Source organism: Pagrus pagrus (genome assembly GCF_965226575.1).
Source record: "Pagrus pagrus genome assembly, chromosome: 6".
In the NCBI taxonomy this organism is placed as follows: Eukaryota; Metazoa; Chordata; class Actinopteri; order Spariformes; family Sparidae; genus Pagrus; species Pagrus pagrus.
The window spans coordinates 13326409-13341348 of record NC_140190.1 but is presented as its reverse complement, the minus strand read 5'-3'; the positions used below and the strand labels follow the sequence as shown (position 1 = coordinate 13341348).

At 42.2% G+C, this 14940-nt stretch overlaps 1 protein-coding gene across 2 annotated transcripts; it reads left to right on the top strand.

Annotated features, from left to right (window-relative positions):
* Window positions 1-271: 271 nt before the first annotated feature.
* erich3 (glutamate-rich 3) lies at window positions 272-14755 on the top strand. Of its 2 annotated transcripts, none has more exons than XM_084356192.1 (14): window positions 272-447; window positions 2525-2618; window positions 3026-3151; window positions 3269-3340; window positions 3518-3646; window positions 5212-5370; window positions 5612-5815; window positions 6245-6425; window positions 6612-6798; window positions 7192-7424; window positions 7527-7673; window positions 7984-8325; window positions 9809-9943; window positions 10032-14755. In XM_084356192.1, the coding sequence occupies exons 1-14, from the start codon at window positions 428-430 to the stop codon at window positions 13463-13465; spliced, it is 5463 nt and encodes a 1820-aa protein (XP_084212318.1). In that variant the 5' UTR covers window positions 272-427; the 3' UTR covers window positions 13466-14755. The 2 variants fall into 2 exon arrangements, with proteins under 2 accessions (XP_084212318.1, XP_084212317.1); XM_084356191.1 differs by having other exon boundaries at window positions 7981-8325.
* Window positions 14756-14940: the final 185 nt, after the last annotated feature.

Sequence of the window (14940 nt, the reverse complement as noted above, 5' to 3'; positions counted from 1 at the left end):
ATCATATATACAGTAACAGTGAGACAGCGACAGGGGGGGGGGCATTTTAGGGCACTGCACAATGAGCGCAAATGTACTATGAATAATTGAAATAAATGCTGCTGTCTGATACTCTCAGTCTGCTTAAATAAAGAACCAGAACAGTCCTCCCTCCTCAGTGTTTACATGCTGATGGGACTCTCTGTAAGTGGAAACCAGCCTCGTTGGCAGCATCGTCACGTGGTCTCCCATGGTAACCGGCGAGTGTCATCAGTTCCGCTCCGGCAGAAGTGCAGCCTCGGTCTGAGTCCACCGCGACACTTCATAACAACTCCGCTGCTGCTGACTGCTGACTTCACACTGACGCCGAGGACAGTCCACGACCCCTCCGAGCCTCAAATACTGTGGGAGGATAATTTTTTAAGGGGAGTGCGAGGAGCTGGAAACCATGAGTCACCTCAGCCCGGGGTGGGTACAGTTTAATGTTTTATATTGAGGAGTGAAGAGAGCTGAGATACAGGCTCCTGTTAAACTAGTGTTAGTCCATGTCTGTGTTATTAGATATAAGTTCAGGCCAGAGACGTTTAAGCTCACCAGTCTCTCTTAGTTTTGAATATACTGTACTTTGAAAAACAGTGAAATGCACTTAAATTGTCGAGCAACATAGTCACTAATTGACTACTTTTAATTGGCTGTGCTGAAGCTACTGTTAGTCTACCAGTAGGCCCCTATGACTACCAAACAGCTAAACAGCTAACAACTAGCTACTTTTGTGTGATTTAGTAGCCTACCTGTAATGTTGATACTAAGACTGAGACTGAGTTGCAAAACTTTTAAAACAGCAGTTCTCTCAAACAAAGTGCTTTACTGTGAACAACAAATGGCATTAAATCATCTGAAAGTTAAAGAAGAAACGGCAGAAACAAAGATGGAGAGTTTTGTAAAAATGTCAGTACCAGTTTCCAGTTTTGAAATGGGCTCAGGTACATTTGCTGAGCGAGGCTACAGCACTTAAGTCAAGTTTGAGGTGCTGATTCATTATTCTCCACCATGTGTATCTGACAGCTACAGTTACTTTACAGGAGTTTATATTAAAAACAGTTGAAATAAGACGCAGTGTTAGATTTGATAAAATCTGAGTGATTAGAATTTGGTCCATCTTAAACTGCAACGTTAAAGTGCAGCTTACATATTGATATATAAGTAATGATAATCCACTAATATAATAACACAGTTGTGCATCTGCTAATACTTGTATAATTGTATTTAAGTATTTTTCTTCTGTTGTATTTGACTTTAATTCAAGTCAATTACAAAAACTTCTTTCACATGCCATGTGCCTATTGTTCTAAACTACTTAAGGAACTTACTTTATATTAAATACAATTTGCAGCATTATATAAAGCTATTTGAGCTTATTTTCCAATGTTTTTAAACTTGTTTTAATGTTTTGTTTCTTGATGTCTTCTTACTTGTTTTTAATATATTTTAAATGCCATTTCTAATGTGTTTTAATGTAATTTTATGCCCCAGTAAATACTATGAGTGTCTGAATTGTGCAATACAATTAAACTTGCTTTGCCGTATAGTCACCACAGAGACATAATGAACTGCTTTTAGCCTAGTTGACTCAAAAAATATGCCAGTGTACTGTGTAAAGCTGCTGTTGGAGTGAATAAGAGTTAAAGAACAACTAACAAAAAAGTTCAAAGTTCTTCTTATAGATATCAATAACAATGATCCAGTAATATGATAATACTAGATTACATGTGTGTGTTGCCAGCATTTCTATACTTAAGTGAATGTTTAATGCAGTTTTCTTATGTAGTATCTGACTTAACTTGAATGCTTTCACCACCGGGTCCAACTGAGTCACACTTATGTTTTACTTTTTTTCAAATTGTATCCATGCTTAGTTTATTTTAATTACTTTGGAAACCCTGTTAACTCCACAGAGACATAATGGACTAAAAGCTGCTGTTGGAGAAGTGTGCAGAAACAAACATAGTTCATATATTCACTCCTCTCGACAAACTGTCACAACATACAGTGTGTTTCTGCCTCCTCAAAGCACCAGAGTTTCAGAGAGTGTCATGTATAAAATAACAGGTGACAGTCAATCCACAATGTTTTGTTTCAAAGAGAAATCTGCTGCCAAAGACAGAAGACAAAACAAGCCAGAGCCACAAAGCGGAGGCAGACGGGGTTAAGTGTGCCGTCCCCTCCAATTCCGGTGTGTAATCGGACACCGGTAACAGACCCTATAGTTGTAAGATCCTGTTGTCTCGTACACAAATGCTGGAGGAAATCAAACCTGCATTGGAAAGACACTTTCAGACGAGCCGGGCTGTGGACGAGCTGATGTCCGGTTAATGAGGACAACAAACAAACATGGTGTTGTGTCCCAGTAAAGCATTTGATTGAGGTTCTGGTTTTCTGTTAACTGTAATCAAGAAGTCTCGAGTTTCTCCTGTGGACTTTTATTTAGAAAATGAAGTCTCTTTAGCTGCCTGGGATTGATTCAGTGTCTCTTCTATTCCTGCAGACTTATTTCAGCCTACAACAGTCTCACAGACAAACATCTCGCTGGATACTTCAGCAACACTCGGATCAGGAGACACCTGCATAGAGCCGGACTGGTACGTCAACAGGATGACAGTGATGGTGATGATGATCAGGGCCTGATATCGTGTTTTATTAAATATTAGCTATTAGGTAGTTTTCATCACTAATAAGCTCTTGATTAGCACAGCTGCATTAAACATTGTTTATGGAAAAAACAAACACTTTATCTGGCAGATTTAATGCAAACAAAACAAAGTTAGTAAGTTTAGTTAGAAGAGAATCAAAAGGTGTCGTTTGATGATATTGTGAAGTAGCGTGGGATGATGGGAGTTGCTTGATTCATAGTTGAACACCTACCATTGCTGATTTATGTTCATGTTGTGTTTCTACACAAAGTATCAGCTGCCGGTGACCTCGGTTTGAAAACCACCCTCACAAACCTGTATAGACTGAACCCTGCTGACACTGTTGTTGTCATCAGATCACCCGGAGTGGCCGTATTGTTCCAGAGAAGGAGTACAGACACAAGCTGACTCAGAGAGCCCACCAGAGACACGTTCGAGAATGCCTGGCCCAGGCCATTTTCCACAAAGTGCTGGAGATGGAGGTGGGGGGAACACAGTGTACCAGAGGAACAACAACAGTCAAAACACTGTCAGCTAAACTGTGCCTCTCCCTGCATATTAAATGATGGTAATTTCTTCTCTGTCCTCCTTCCGTGCAGCGTGTCCACCAAATAGAGATCAAAAGGAGACTGGAGGAGTTTGCAAGGAGGGAAAGAGTGCACAAGATCAAGGTACATCATTTACATTTAAACACTGCTCTGTAAGCTAATGACTCACCATCCTCCTTGAGTGTCCAATTTTTGTCTTAAATAATTATCATTCACCGTTATTAATACGTAATTTTATACAAATATATCTCAATTTGAAAACAAAAGGCGACAATATTAATAAATGGTCTCATTTGGAAGGTGGATCGCTGTAAAAGGTATGAAGAAGACATCATCCGCATCCTGTCGCCACGCCCACCCACAGGCGCCAGAGGCATCCGAAAACAGCACTCTGGGCCAGAGGGGGAGCACTCTGAATCCTCTGAGTCCGTGAGTCAAAACATCTGTCTTAATCCGGTGTCATATCACATTTAATATGTCGTCACTTGCGAATGATACAGGAAACCTTTTGACCAATCAGGAACCGATCAAGTGCCGTTGATATTTGACCTTTTACTGTGTCTCCGTCATGCAACACAGGTTTTTTAAAGCCTTTAGTTAAAGAAGCTTCATTAGGCCAATCAGTGTAAGATGGATATGTCACTCAGACCTGTGTTATACAAGATACAAATATGAGGTGTAAAAAATAAAATGATGACATTTAGTTAAAGGAATAGTTCAACATTTTGGGTTTATTGACTTTCTTTATGAGAAATAGACGAGTAGTATTGTTACTACTCTCATGTCAGTACAATAAATGTGAAGCTGCAGCCAGTTAGCTTAGCATAAAGACAGGAGGGGAAAGCTCTAAATATCACTTATTTACATATTTTATCCATACAAGGTAGTAAATATGACAAGTTGTGTTTTTTATTGTGGGTAATGTGCCAGATTATTTCTTGGCCATGAGTCTTCCTTGAGTTTCCACTGGTTGCTGGGCAACAGCTTACCTTTGGACAGAGCCAGGCTAGCTGTTTCCTCGTTTCCAGTCTTTATGCTAGGCTAAGATAAATGCCTGCTGCCTTCAGATCAGATTTATCTACCATGCAGACACGTATCAATGCACCATCCTTCTGAGTTTTGTCAATAATTTGATGAACTGAGATATCGTGTGTGATGTTGCTGATGATGTTTCATCTCCAGCCAGACACCCTCAATTTCACTTCAATGGACAAAAACAAATTAAAGACTGTTTTAATCATGTAAACTCGGTCACAAGTGACTTGTGTATATTCTTTCAGGCGATGAGCGTCTGTCTGTGATGAGAATCATTATCTACGCCCGCTTATGATCTCTGCACTCGAGTCTGAAGAGCTGTCTCAGCTGCTGTTTGCTCTGTGTGCAAACACGAGTGTTTCAAATGAAGAAGTGGGATTAGAAGTGTGTTATCTTTGAAATATGAAAAGTCACAGACCTTGATGCCAGAATAAATATAGCTGGTAATGCCGGCCTTAATCTCTGTTTACCCTGTGAAATCTCTCACCTCTTGAGTCTGCAAACATCTTACACTTCAGCAGGCCGAGGCTTGTTTGAAATACATCAACGGTGATACGTTGGATTGAATGTGAAGGGCAGATAACGTTAAATTAAATACCACAACATATTGAGAATAGCAGCAGCATGCATAGGTGGCATGCAAAAAACAACACACATGTAATAATGCCAAATTAAGCAATACAATTCACAGTCTTGTATACTTTGTGTTGTATTCAGTGTATGAAGTTTGGACTGTCATTTATAGGTTATAATAATAATAATAATCATAACTATTTTATATAGCACTTATCTAAACAAGATTACAAATTGCTTCTCAATACAAAATGTGACTACAAATAAGAACAAATAAAAATAAAACAGCATGTAAGATTTCTGCTGAAGATTTTATATTGGTTGCTATGGTTTCCACAGCAATAAACATGAATGCCGACTGTGCGTGTGTGTTATGTGTGCTGCAGCCGGGCTCATCTCGACCCAACACGGCTCCAGGGAAGATGCAGAGGCCGGTGCGTCTGAAGCCAATCCACAGTAGCAGCACCACGGCGTCGCTCAGACGCAGCTCCCCTTACAGACCCCTCGATTCCTCCAATGAGAACGACCAGCCATTCAACTGCACCGTGAGGCCGTGACACATGAGACACTCTCATTCATTCAGTCCTCCATTCAAGTGCTTGCTTGCACAGAGGAGCATTTCTCTACAGATAAAATCATTTTTATTTTTTGTTTGGTTCTACAGTGAGACCAATATTATCTACCCTTGGTCACAGTGTTTGGAAACGGCTCTTTAAAGATGTGCTGTTCTGTGCTGTACTGTTTTCACACCACATGCGGATGAATAACTGTTAAACTCTCTCCCAGATGGAGTCACGCAGACGTTTGAACACAAAGGAGGCCTCTCGAGGCATCTCACCCTACTGCCTCCCCGTTATCAACAACTTCGTCACACCAGTGCCTCCAACCACGAAGAAGAAGGAGAGGGGGTTAAAGGTCAACACCAGCGGCACGCTCAGAGGCCGCAGACTGCGTCCTACCACTGCCTCCAGCGGAGCTGACGTCAATGAGGTTTTTTATCTCTCTTTATGTTTTCCCTGGCGGCAAAAGTTTCCACAACAAACTTACAACCTGCAGCCTCTTCGGATTAATTAGGAACAACAATTAAAATTTCCGGGCGATGCTTCGATTTTTGCAAGACTCAGCAGGACAGGGTTATGAAATAGGACTTCTGTGTTTCATACATTTGTTCGCCAAAATGCAAACACAGTACAGTGTATAGATTTTCTATTACTTCATCCGTATCCACAAAGTATTGTTAAATATAGTATATTTGCTTAATTATCAGTTATTTGCATTATATTTGTCATTATAGAGAGTAAATCTCATTAGAACATTAGATCAGTTGCATCAAATGTGGGATTTGGAAGCCAAAATCATTTCTTAAACTGGATTAAATTGATATCAATCTGACCCCAACCTGCCTTTTCCTCCGTCCAGGACCCCCCCATGCTGAGGAGCTCTGTGCACCAGAGCAGAGTGTCTGTGAACATGACGTACTTTGGCAAATCAGTGCATCTCTCCCACGACCTGAGCGACATGAGGGATGAGGTCAAAGTGTTTCAGCAACACTGTGGAGGAGAGAACCTGTGTGTTTACAAGGGCATGCTCCGCGAGGGAGGTCAGTGTGAGGGTCTGTGGTCCTGAGTTGTATGATTGAGAACACAAATAAGGGAAATCCAGTCGTTTAGATGACTTTGAGCAAACAAAACAACTCTGTTAAAGGGTCACCAAGTCTAAAGGATAGTGAGTTATTTCTGTTGTTACCTGTCTTGAAAATGTTCCCACTCCTCATCTCCATCCTCAGAGACGTTCCAGTTTATCTCAAGGCGACACCGAGGTTACCCCTTCAGCCTGACCTTCTTCCTGAATGGGCTGCAGGTGGAGCGCCTGAGCTCCTGCTGCGAGTTCAAACACAGGAAGGGCTCCAGACTTGGCGGCAGGCACGGACACTTTGGTTTCTCCAGCGTAGAGAGGGCCTCTCCCTGCTACAAGTAAGGTCTCTTCTTAAAGGCAAACTGTGTGACTTATTTTACTCATTAAAATGTGTTCGCAGGTCTTGGGGAGTACTACTGCATATATGAAAAAAAGTTGTATGAAGCATTTGGTGGCTCCAGAGGAAGCTGCGTGAAATCTGCTAAATTGCCTTTAGTGATGTCACTTGAGTCAGTTGGGTCTGAAGACTATTAGTTTGAAAATGAAAAAAAGTGAGCTCACCAGACCTCTATAGCGATCTCCTCATCTCTGCTTTAAGCTAGAAGCAACTGTCAGCAATCAAGTTGCATTGTGGGTAATGTAGGCCAGAGGAGGAGGAGGAAGAATGCCTTTTTTTGCCCATCGTGTTATAGGAGTGCAATAAATCGATGGAGTACAAACTGTTCCTCTAGGTGCATCATAGCTATGGGATTGGACAAAAAGCCCACTCCTCCACCAAAGAGGGTCAGAGAGGACAGAGGAAGAGAAGAGTCATTCATCAGCCTAAAGGATGCTCCTGAGATGAAGACAGAGAGGGCTGGAGAGGACGCTGCATCCCATTCAGAGTGTGAAACCAGCCAACAGCAGGACATGGAGACACAAGTCGAAGAAGAAACAGCAGCTGGGGAGGACAAAGTCAGAGATGGTACAGTGACTATGCCAAAAACAGGGCATTTATGTAACAGACTTCGCAGATCTTTTCTGTACAGTGTATCTCAATGACTTTTCTGTACATCTTCCTCTTCAGATTATGAGGAAGACTTTGAAGCAGACGATGAGGGCCCTGTGGAAGATGCCAAGGCAAAAGAAAAGAAATCCCCGTCTCCATCCAGTGAAACTCAAAGGCAGGTGAAAGAGAGAGATGCCTCTGAGACGGAGGACGACGAGAAGGATGGTGGGTGAAATCCCTTGTTTGAAAAAATCTTTCAAGTACTGCATGAGAACAAAATGAGAGTTAAAAGCATAATTTATTCAGTTGACAACTGCTTTTAATGAAGAAAAACAGAATCACTCTGTCTTTTCAAGGCCAACACTAATTTCTGATTTTTGAGCACAGATTTCAATGAGATGTTGAACTTCATATGTGTCAAACCGTCTGATGTATTTTCCTACTTTGAAATGAGACTGCTGCTAAAATGGGAGTTTGGAGAGTGATTTTTTTTTTGTTAAAGAATTTAAAGTGCTTCATCTTTCTTGCGCAGAAGACATAAAGTCTCGTTCAGGCTCCAGCTTCCCGGGCAGCGAACAAGAGGAAAGCGATACTGAAGCCGTGAAAGACTCCAGAGAGGACGAGAAAGCAGACCAACCTCAAGAGGTCGATCAAGAGGAAACTGTTGTTCCACCAGATGAAATAGACCCCGTCACTGAGACCGAGGCTGCTGCGGTGAAAGACTCTGACATACACAACAGTGCGGGGGACAGCACAGAGATAGACATCTCTGACACCAGCGTTCCCGCTGGGAACAAGCAGAGTGATGACACCTCCGGAGACAGAGAGGTTGAGAAAACTGTAGATGAGTGCAAACAGGAGGAGGAACCGGAGAGGGGTGAGTATAAACCAACAGATACAGCTCTGGAGCTTTCACCTGAGTGAGAACATGGATCCATCTTGAATGGAGGTTTTTCCACTATTATAACAACCACTTTATTTGAGTCTGAATCAGTGCCACCGGACCGGGTGTGTACAGCCCTGTAGTGTCAGTTTGAGATATTTGAAGAAACATTGTTGGGTTGTTGTAAAATGTAATAGTGGAAAAATGACTTGTGTGTTTTTGTTTATCTTTCCTTGTTTGTGTTTGAGGATTTCTGTCTGATCCACTTTTAAATGTCAAATATTTTTTTTCAAAATGTTTCACCTTTAAAATTTTGGTTGTAATTTTATCACTCCTGGCAATATTTTTAGGTTTGAAAACATTTCCTAACGTTGCTTTTTACTGATTGTATTTGTTCTTAAAGGGGCTGCGTGGACAACTGTGTTGTGTTGGAAGCTGGTCGTTATCACTTATGTTAGCGGGCTCCATTTCTCAACTAACGTTAGCTACTGATGCTCTCTGTTAGCAGAGAGAGGCACTGAGACGAGGCACTCGAGAACGTGCATAAAGCGACACCCTTTAAACTGTCGTGGAAAATCCGACCCAAGTCCTTTTCAAAGAAATCCACAGTCCAGCTGCATTAAACAGCTTAAACAAATCGACCACAGGCTTGTATAGACAACCAAGGGAGACGGGGAAGGTCTCATATTTCACATCATGTTACAATTCGCTCATATATTGCCAATAAAAAAGTGATTAATACGCCTTTTTATAAACTGCTGCAAATTGTTACATAGAGCTCCTTTAAAGCTGCACAATGCCGCTCTATCTAGTTAAAGCAAAACTTATGTGACGTAAACAAACATTTCCAAACATAGCTCTGTAAAAACAAAAGGGAAACGTCTGTGGGGGGTAACAATGCAATCAGAAGAGGAGGAGGAAGCAGCCGCTGATGTAGAAGTACATAAATTTCCATACTGGACAAGTCTCAGTATTTCAAAAAGCTCAAAATATGCAGCTGTGAAGAGTCACTGCATGTTCAAGTATCACGTGTTCAGAAAATGTATTATTAACAAGTAGGTAGACCTCCTCAACCAAAGTTGTTTCCACATTCAGACTGTGCTTCTGGGATTTACTTGCACAAACACTTCAGTGCCAAAATCAAGTGTTTTTCATTAGCTAGCGTTCACATCCTGAAACTACATGAAGTTTGCATTGTGTTTCCATTTTGGTTGTGTACTGAGTGATGCTTGTTTATGTCTTTTTTGTTTCTTTCTGCGCATGTTGTGTTGCTCCCTTATGTTTGCACCTGTAAAGATTAAAGACATCTTTGTTTCATTCATGGCTGGATGTTTCTTCATTGGCTCAGTTCTCTCATTGGATTTACGTTGTTCAAATTCTGCTTCGTTCATTTTAACATCCGGACATCATGCGTCACAATCAGTCCATCCTGCACTGGCCTAAATGTTTGCTTAATGTCTCTTTTTGTTTCCCCAAGCCAAATCTGTGCAGGAGAAGCTGGCAGAGGCAATCCTGAAGGAGCCGCAGTGCAGCTCCGAGCCTGAACTGAGCGACACCAGTACTGAGGAGGAGGAGGACTCCGCAAGTAAAGGATCTGCGCAGGACAACAAGGGTACCAGATTCTCATTTTCTTATTAAAATGAATCAGCTACACAACAGAATCCATATTTTCCTAAAATATCTGTCGATTGTATTTGCAGATGCAGTTCCAGAGAAATCAGTGGCATGCGCAGAGCAGCAGCAGACCCTCGTAGAGGAGACCAAATGTGAGGAAGAGGTTGGTGGTGAAGCTGAAGTGGTGGTACTGGATCCGGAAGAGACTTCTGATCCAAAAGAACAAGAGGTTGAAACGGAACAAGAACCCCAACAGAACGGTGAAGAGAAGGTCAAAACAGATGAAGAAGATGAAAAGGCTGCCTCAGAAGAAAACACAACGGAGAATAATAAATCAGAGGATACAGCTCTGCATCCTGTATCTGAAGAGAAAATGGCTGAAGATGACAAGACTTCAGAGCCTCAAGAAGAGGCAGCAGCGAAACCCACTGATGCTGCAGAGAAAGACGAGGAGGAACCTGGAGTGGAGGCTGAGGCGCAGCCCGACGAGACGGGGCAAGGGGCAAAAACTAGTGAAGAGGATGAGTCATCGGTATCAGAGCCAAATAAAAAGACTGATGAGACAGCAGCGGCAGATAATGCAGAGGCGGAGGCGATGACAGCGAGCGAGACAAAGGAGATGAAAGCAGAGCCCTCAGAGGAGCGGGAGGCCCTCGACTGTGAAGAGGCACCTGTAACCGACACAGAGGAGAGGCAGCAGGAAGACAGCGAAGACAGAGCCGCAGCAACAGAAACAGAAGTCACAGCGGAGAATTCAAGCAGCTCGCTGGAGGGGAGCGGAGACACCACAGTTGAAAAAACAGCAGAAACAAGTGGGGACAATGCAAAAGATGAGAGCAATAAAGATGATATTATAGAAGAGGAAGCAGAGGAAGTGTCAGCAGCGGAGGCTAAGGAAGATGACAATCAACAGGAAAGGTGTGATGAGGGAGAAGAGCAGACAGAAAAATCTGTGGAATTAGATGATAATGTAGAGGAGAAATGTGAAGAGGAAGGTAAGGAGGAAGAAAAGCAAACAAATCCAGTTGAGATAACAGAAGGTCACAATAGTGAGGAAAGCAAAGCAGATGATAAAGACGAAACAGAAGGAGAGGAGAATAATGAGAGTAAGACAGACGAGAGGGTAGAAGATGAGGAAAACATTTCAGAGTTGACTAAAAGTGACTCAAACGCTGAAGGAAAGGCAAATGAACAAGCAGAGAAAACTCATGGCGAAGAAGTTGCAGTTGAAGAGAAGGAAGACGAATCAGAAAAGAAGGAGAAAGATGAGGACAGTGAATGCGTCAAGAACGAAAACGACGAGCAAGAATCTGAAGAAAAGGCAGCGGCGACTGATACAGCTATTGAGGGTGAAAAGATAAGTGAGACAAACACAGCTGCCGATGAAGAAAAGGATGATGAGGCAGAAAAAGATCAGAATGAGAACAACGCTGAGCAAAGTGAAGCTGCCAAGAATGAAGATGATGAAGAATCTGAAGAGAAAAAAGTGGCATCTGACGAGACTGCAGGGGGAGAAGAAACATCTGAGATTGTAGAAGAACCTGAGAAAAGTGCAGAAGCAGACTTGGATAAAGATAATGTGATAATATCTGATGGAAATATTGTTGAGTCAGAGGACGTAGGTGACCGTGAAGCAGCAAATGCAGCGGATGAGCCTGAGGAGGCACCAAACAACAGGATGGAGGGTGAAGATGTGACGGAAGAAGCTGAAAAAGGAGGCGACAACAATGACAATGGAGAAATTGATGCTGAAAATGGAGAGATTTCTACAGGAGCGGAGATCAAAACTCACGAGGATGAGGGAGAGGCTCAAACTGACGGCAAAAATGACGTGAAAACAGAAGAAGAAACAGAAAACGAGATAAAAACTGAGGAAGATGAGAGCACAGAGGTAGAAGAAGTAACTGTGGAGTCAGGAGACGGTGCTGAAAAACATGAAGACAACAAAGTTGATCAGGGCTCTGACACTGATGTGGTAGAAAGCGAGGCTAAGGAAGGGGATGAGAGTGTGGAAAAGCAAGATGAATCGCCGAAAAACAACTGTGAACCAGAGACATCTGGAACGGAAATAAAAGAGGAATCTAAATCAGATGACAGAAAGGAAGGAGAGGAAAGAAAACAAGATGAAAACGGCAACATATCTGAGCCTGATCATGAAAACAGAGATACAGATTTGATCAAAACGAACGATAACATCCAGAGTAACAACAATGAGGTGATTGTTGCATCCCCAACTGATCAGGGACAATCTTCAACACCCTTAGATGATACAGCTCCAGACGAGTCCAGCGAACCGTCTAAGACAGACAAACACCCACAAGCTGGGGAAAACACTTCTGTTGTTGACCTCTCTGCTGCCGACGGAGAAAATGGAGACACAGAAGAGGCGAGCAAGGCCTCGGAGGAAGGAGCGAGTGTGCTGTTCAAACCTCAAGCACAGTCGTCCCCGCTTAGTCAAAACAACAAGGCTGAAAACACAGAAGAGAGCGGTGCAAAAGGTAAAGAAACCCCAGAGGCCTTAGCAACAGAAGACAGCACAGATCTGGTCAAAAACTGGGTGACCATGCACCAAAAATCCAAGTTTTTTGAGACGTTTGTTGAACCTTTAGAAGACTTTAAGGGATCAGAAGCGAAAGTATCCAACTCTGATGAAGAAGCGACACAATCTACAGAGCCGCAGAGATCGGAGAGTCCACTTCAGATGGTAAAGATGTCTGAAAATGCTGAACAAGAGCAAACAGTAAAAGGTATAAATGAGTCAAAGGACGAAGCCGAAGAAGAAGCTGTGGAGAGCAGTCATGCTGAAGATGCAGAGAAAGACCCTGTCAAAGAGGCCGAAGAGACTGAGGTGACAGAGTTAATACGAGAAGCAGAGAGTGAACAAAACGATAAAGAGTCTGTGAAAGGGCGAGACCTAGAAGAGAACAAAGAAAGCGAAGGATCTCTGAAAGACGATGAAGTTCAAGAGGGTTTAATTCAGAACACAGAGCAAACTGATATTTCCAAAACGGAAGTGGAAAGCATCGCAGGTACTCATCATTCAGTCACTAGTGGCAGACATGAGAGCGTCTCTGAGGACCAAGCTGAGGAGAAAACTACCGATGGGCTGAACGAGCCGGACTTGAGTGAAAAACAAACAACAGTTGAAGAGATCAAAGATCCTCTACCCTCATCCGAAACAGAAGAGCACCGTGAGCATTCAACAGGTCCAGAAGGGCTCTCTGAACTGAAGACAGATGAGCTGAAAGAGACAGAAGAAACGTGGGAAAGAAGTCGAGAAGTGACAGAAATAACTGATTTTACAGAAGATGGGAGCCAGGAGGAGTCCCCTCCTGAAGAGACTCAACCCAAACCGCCGGACGAGAGCATCAGCGGAGACAGAAGAGGCGTGCAGCTAATCCGAGACATCCAGCACACTCTCAGTAAAGACCGGCTGAGCACTTTCTCAGTGGATGAAACATTGTTCGGTCGAAGTTCACACCCTTTGCTGACTGCTGCGAGGACGGAGAGTGGTCATTAGAGCTGTGGCACCGAGGTACAGTGATGCCTTAAACATATAAAAGAAGAAAAGACTTTAAAAGTGAAAATATAAAAAGCTCAAGACTTGCAGACATTTACCAGAAAGTGCCTTCACACAGCGATTAGACAATCAGATTAAGAGCTAGAAACAAAATATCTGTAGCGATCAGGAAATGTAATCTGATGTTAGTGTTGACAGCGGAGGTCAAGTGTCTTGTGGTTTCTGTGTTTACATTACAATGACTTCTTCTTAGGTAGCCTTCATCCTTCAATCACCCAAAAGAAGCTTTGCGATGAGTTTTGACTGCTGATGAATGTTTACAATAGACCGTCTCTTCCTATTGTTGATAACAAAGAGGCGTAGATTGTGTGAGGTATCAAGTACGGCTGCTATCACCTATTACCTGTAAACAGATACTCTCCCACTCACGCTCACATATGATTGAATAATTCATCGTTGTTGGACTCCTGCAGCTTAGTTAGTGCACTTTACATTTCCAATGACTGCCGGGCACAGGCACGATGTTACAGGAGTTGCACTGTGTCGATGATAATCTGAGTCTTTTGGCGTTTTAAAGTGGTTATATGTTTGGATGATGTCAAGACAAATAAATGCAGTGGAACATCAGGAATGCTAACTTTAGATAACATTAATGGTTAATTGATAATTAGGCTGCTAATTAGTTAAATACAACAGTGGTAACATTGTGTAATGTCAAGTTTAGGCACATAATGTGCATTATTGCTGCTAACACTACCTCTTATTAGAAAGAAACATATTCTTCAAGGTAAGTTGACTGCAAAATCAGAAATACATCATTTTCCTCTGTCCTGTAGTGTTATTTTTCCATCTAGATTGTTTTGGTGTGAGTTGCCGAGTTGTGGAAATATCAACTGTAGAGATTTCTGCCATTTAAAAAAAAAACACGTGAAAAACTCAACAGCAATGACCAGCAATCTTGACCCGGTTACTCAAAGTAATCCTTTGGCCTCATTGTGAGCAGTTTCATGTTCATCTACTCATGGACAAGACGCTTTCCTCATGACAATGCAGGATGTAAACACTAACGGTGTCCTCCTTGAGTTAGCGAGCTATCTCTGTTTCTGTTATATCCAGAATTCTGCGACTCACAGCAGATAATTTTAATAGCACCGCAGGGTAGAGGAGAATACATGTTTTTGATTTTTCGGTAACTGTCCCTTGAATATTTATTTGTACTGCCTTTTCATCTGGGTTTGTGAGGCTTCATCTGTTAATTTGATACATGTCAATGACTGAACCCCTGTGTGATTTGGCCACTCATATAAAAATAAAAACATTAGATAACAAAAGATGGATGATGACTTCATGCTTTTTGTTCCTTGAATGAAGATGTGTGAACACTGACTGGGATTCTTGAAGCTTGTATTTCAGATTAGGCAAACCATGTACACAAAAACAATTGATTATCACATACAGTATTTACAAGGTCTAAA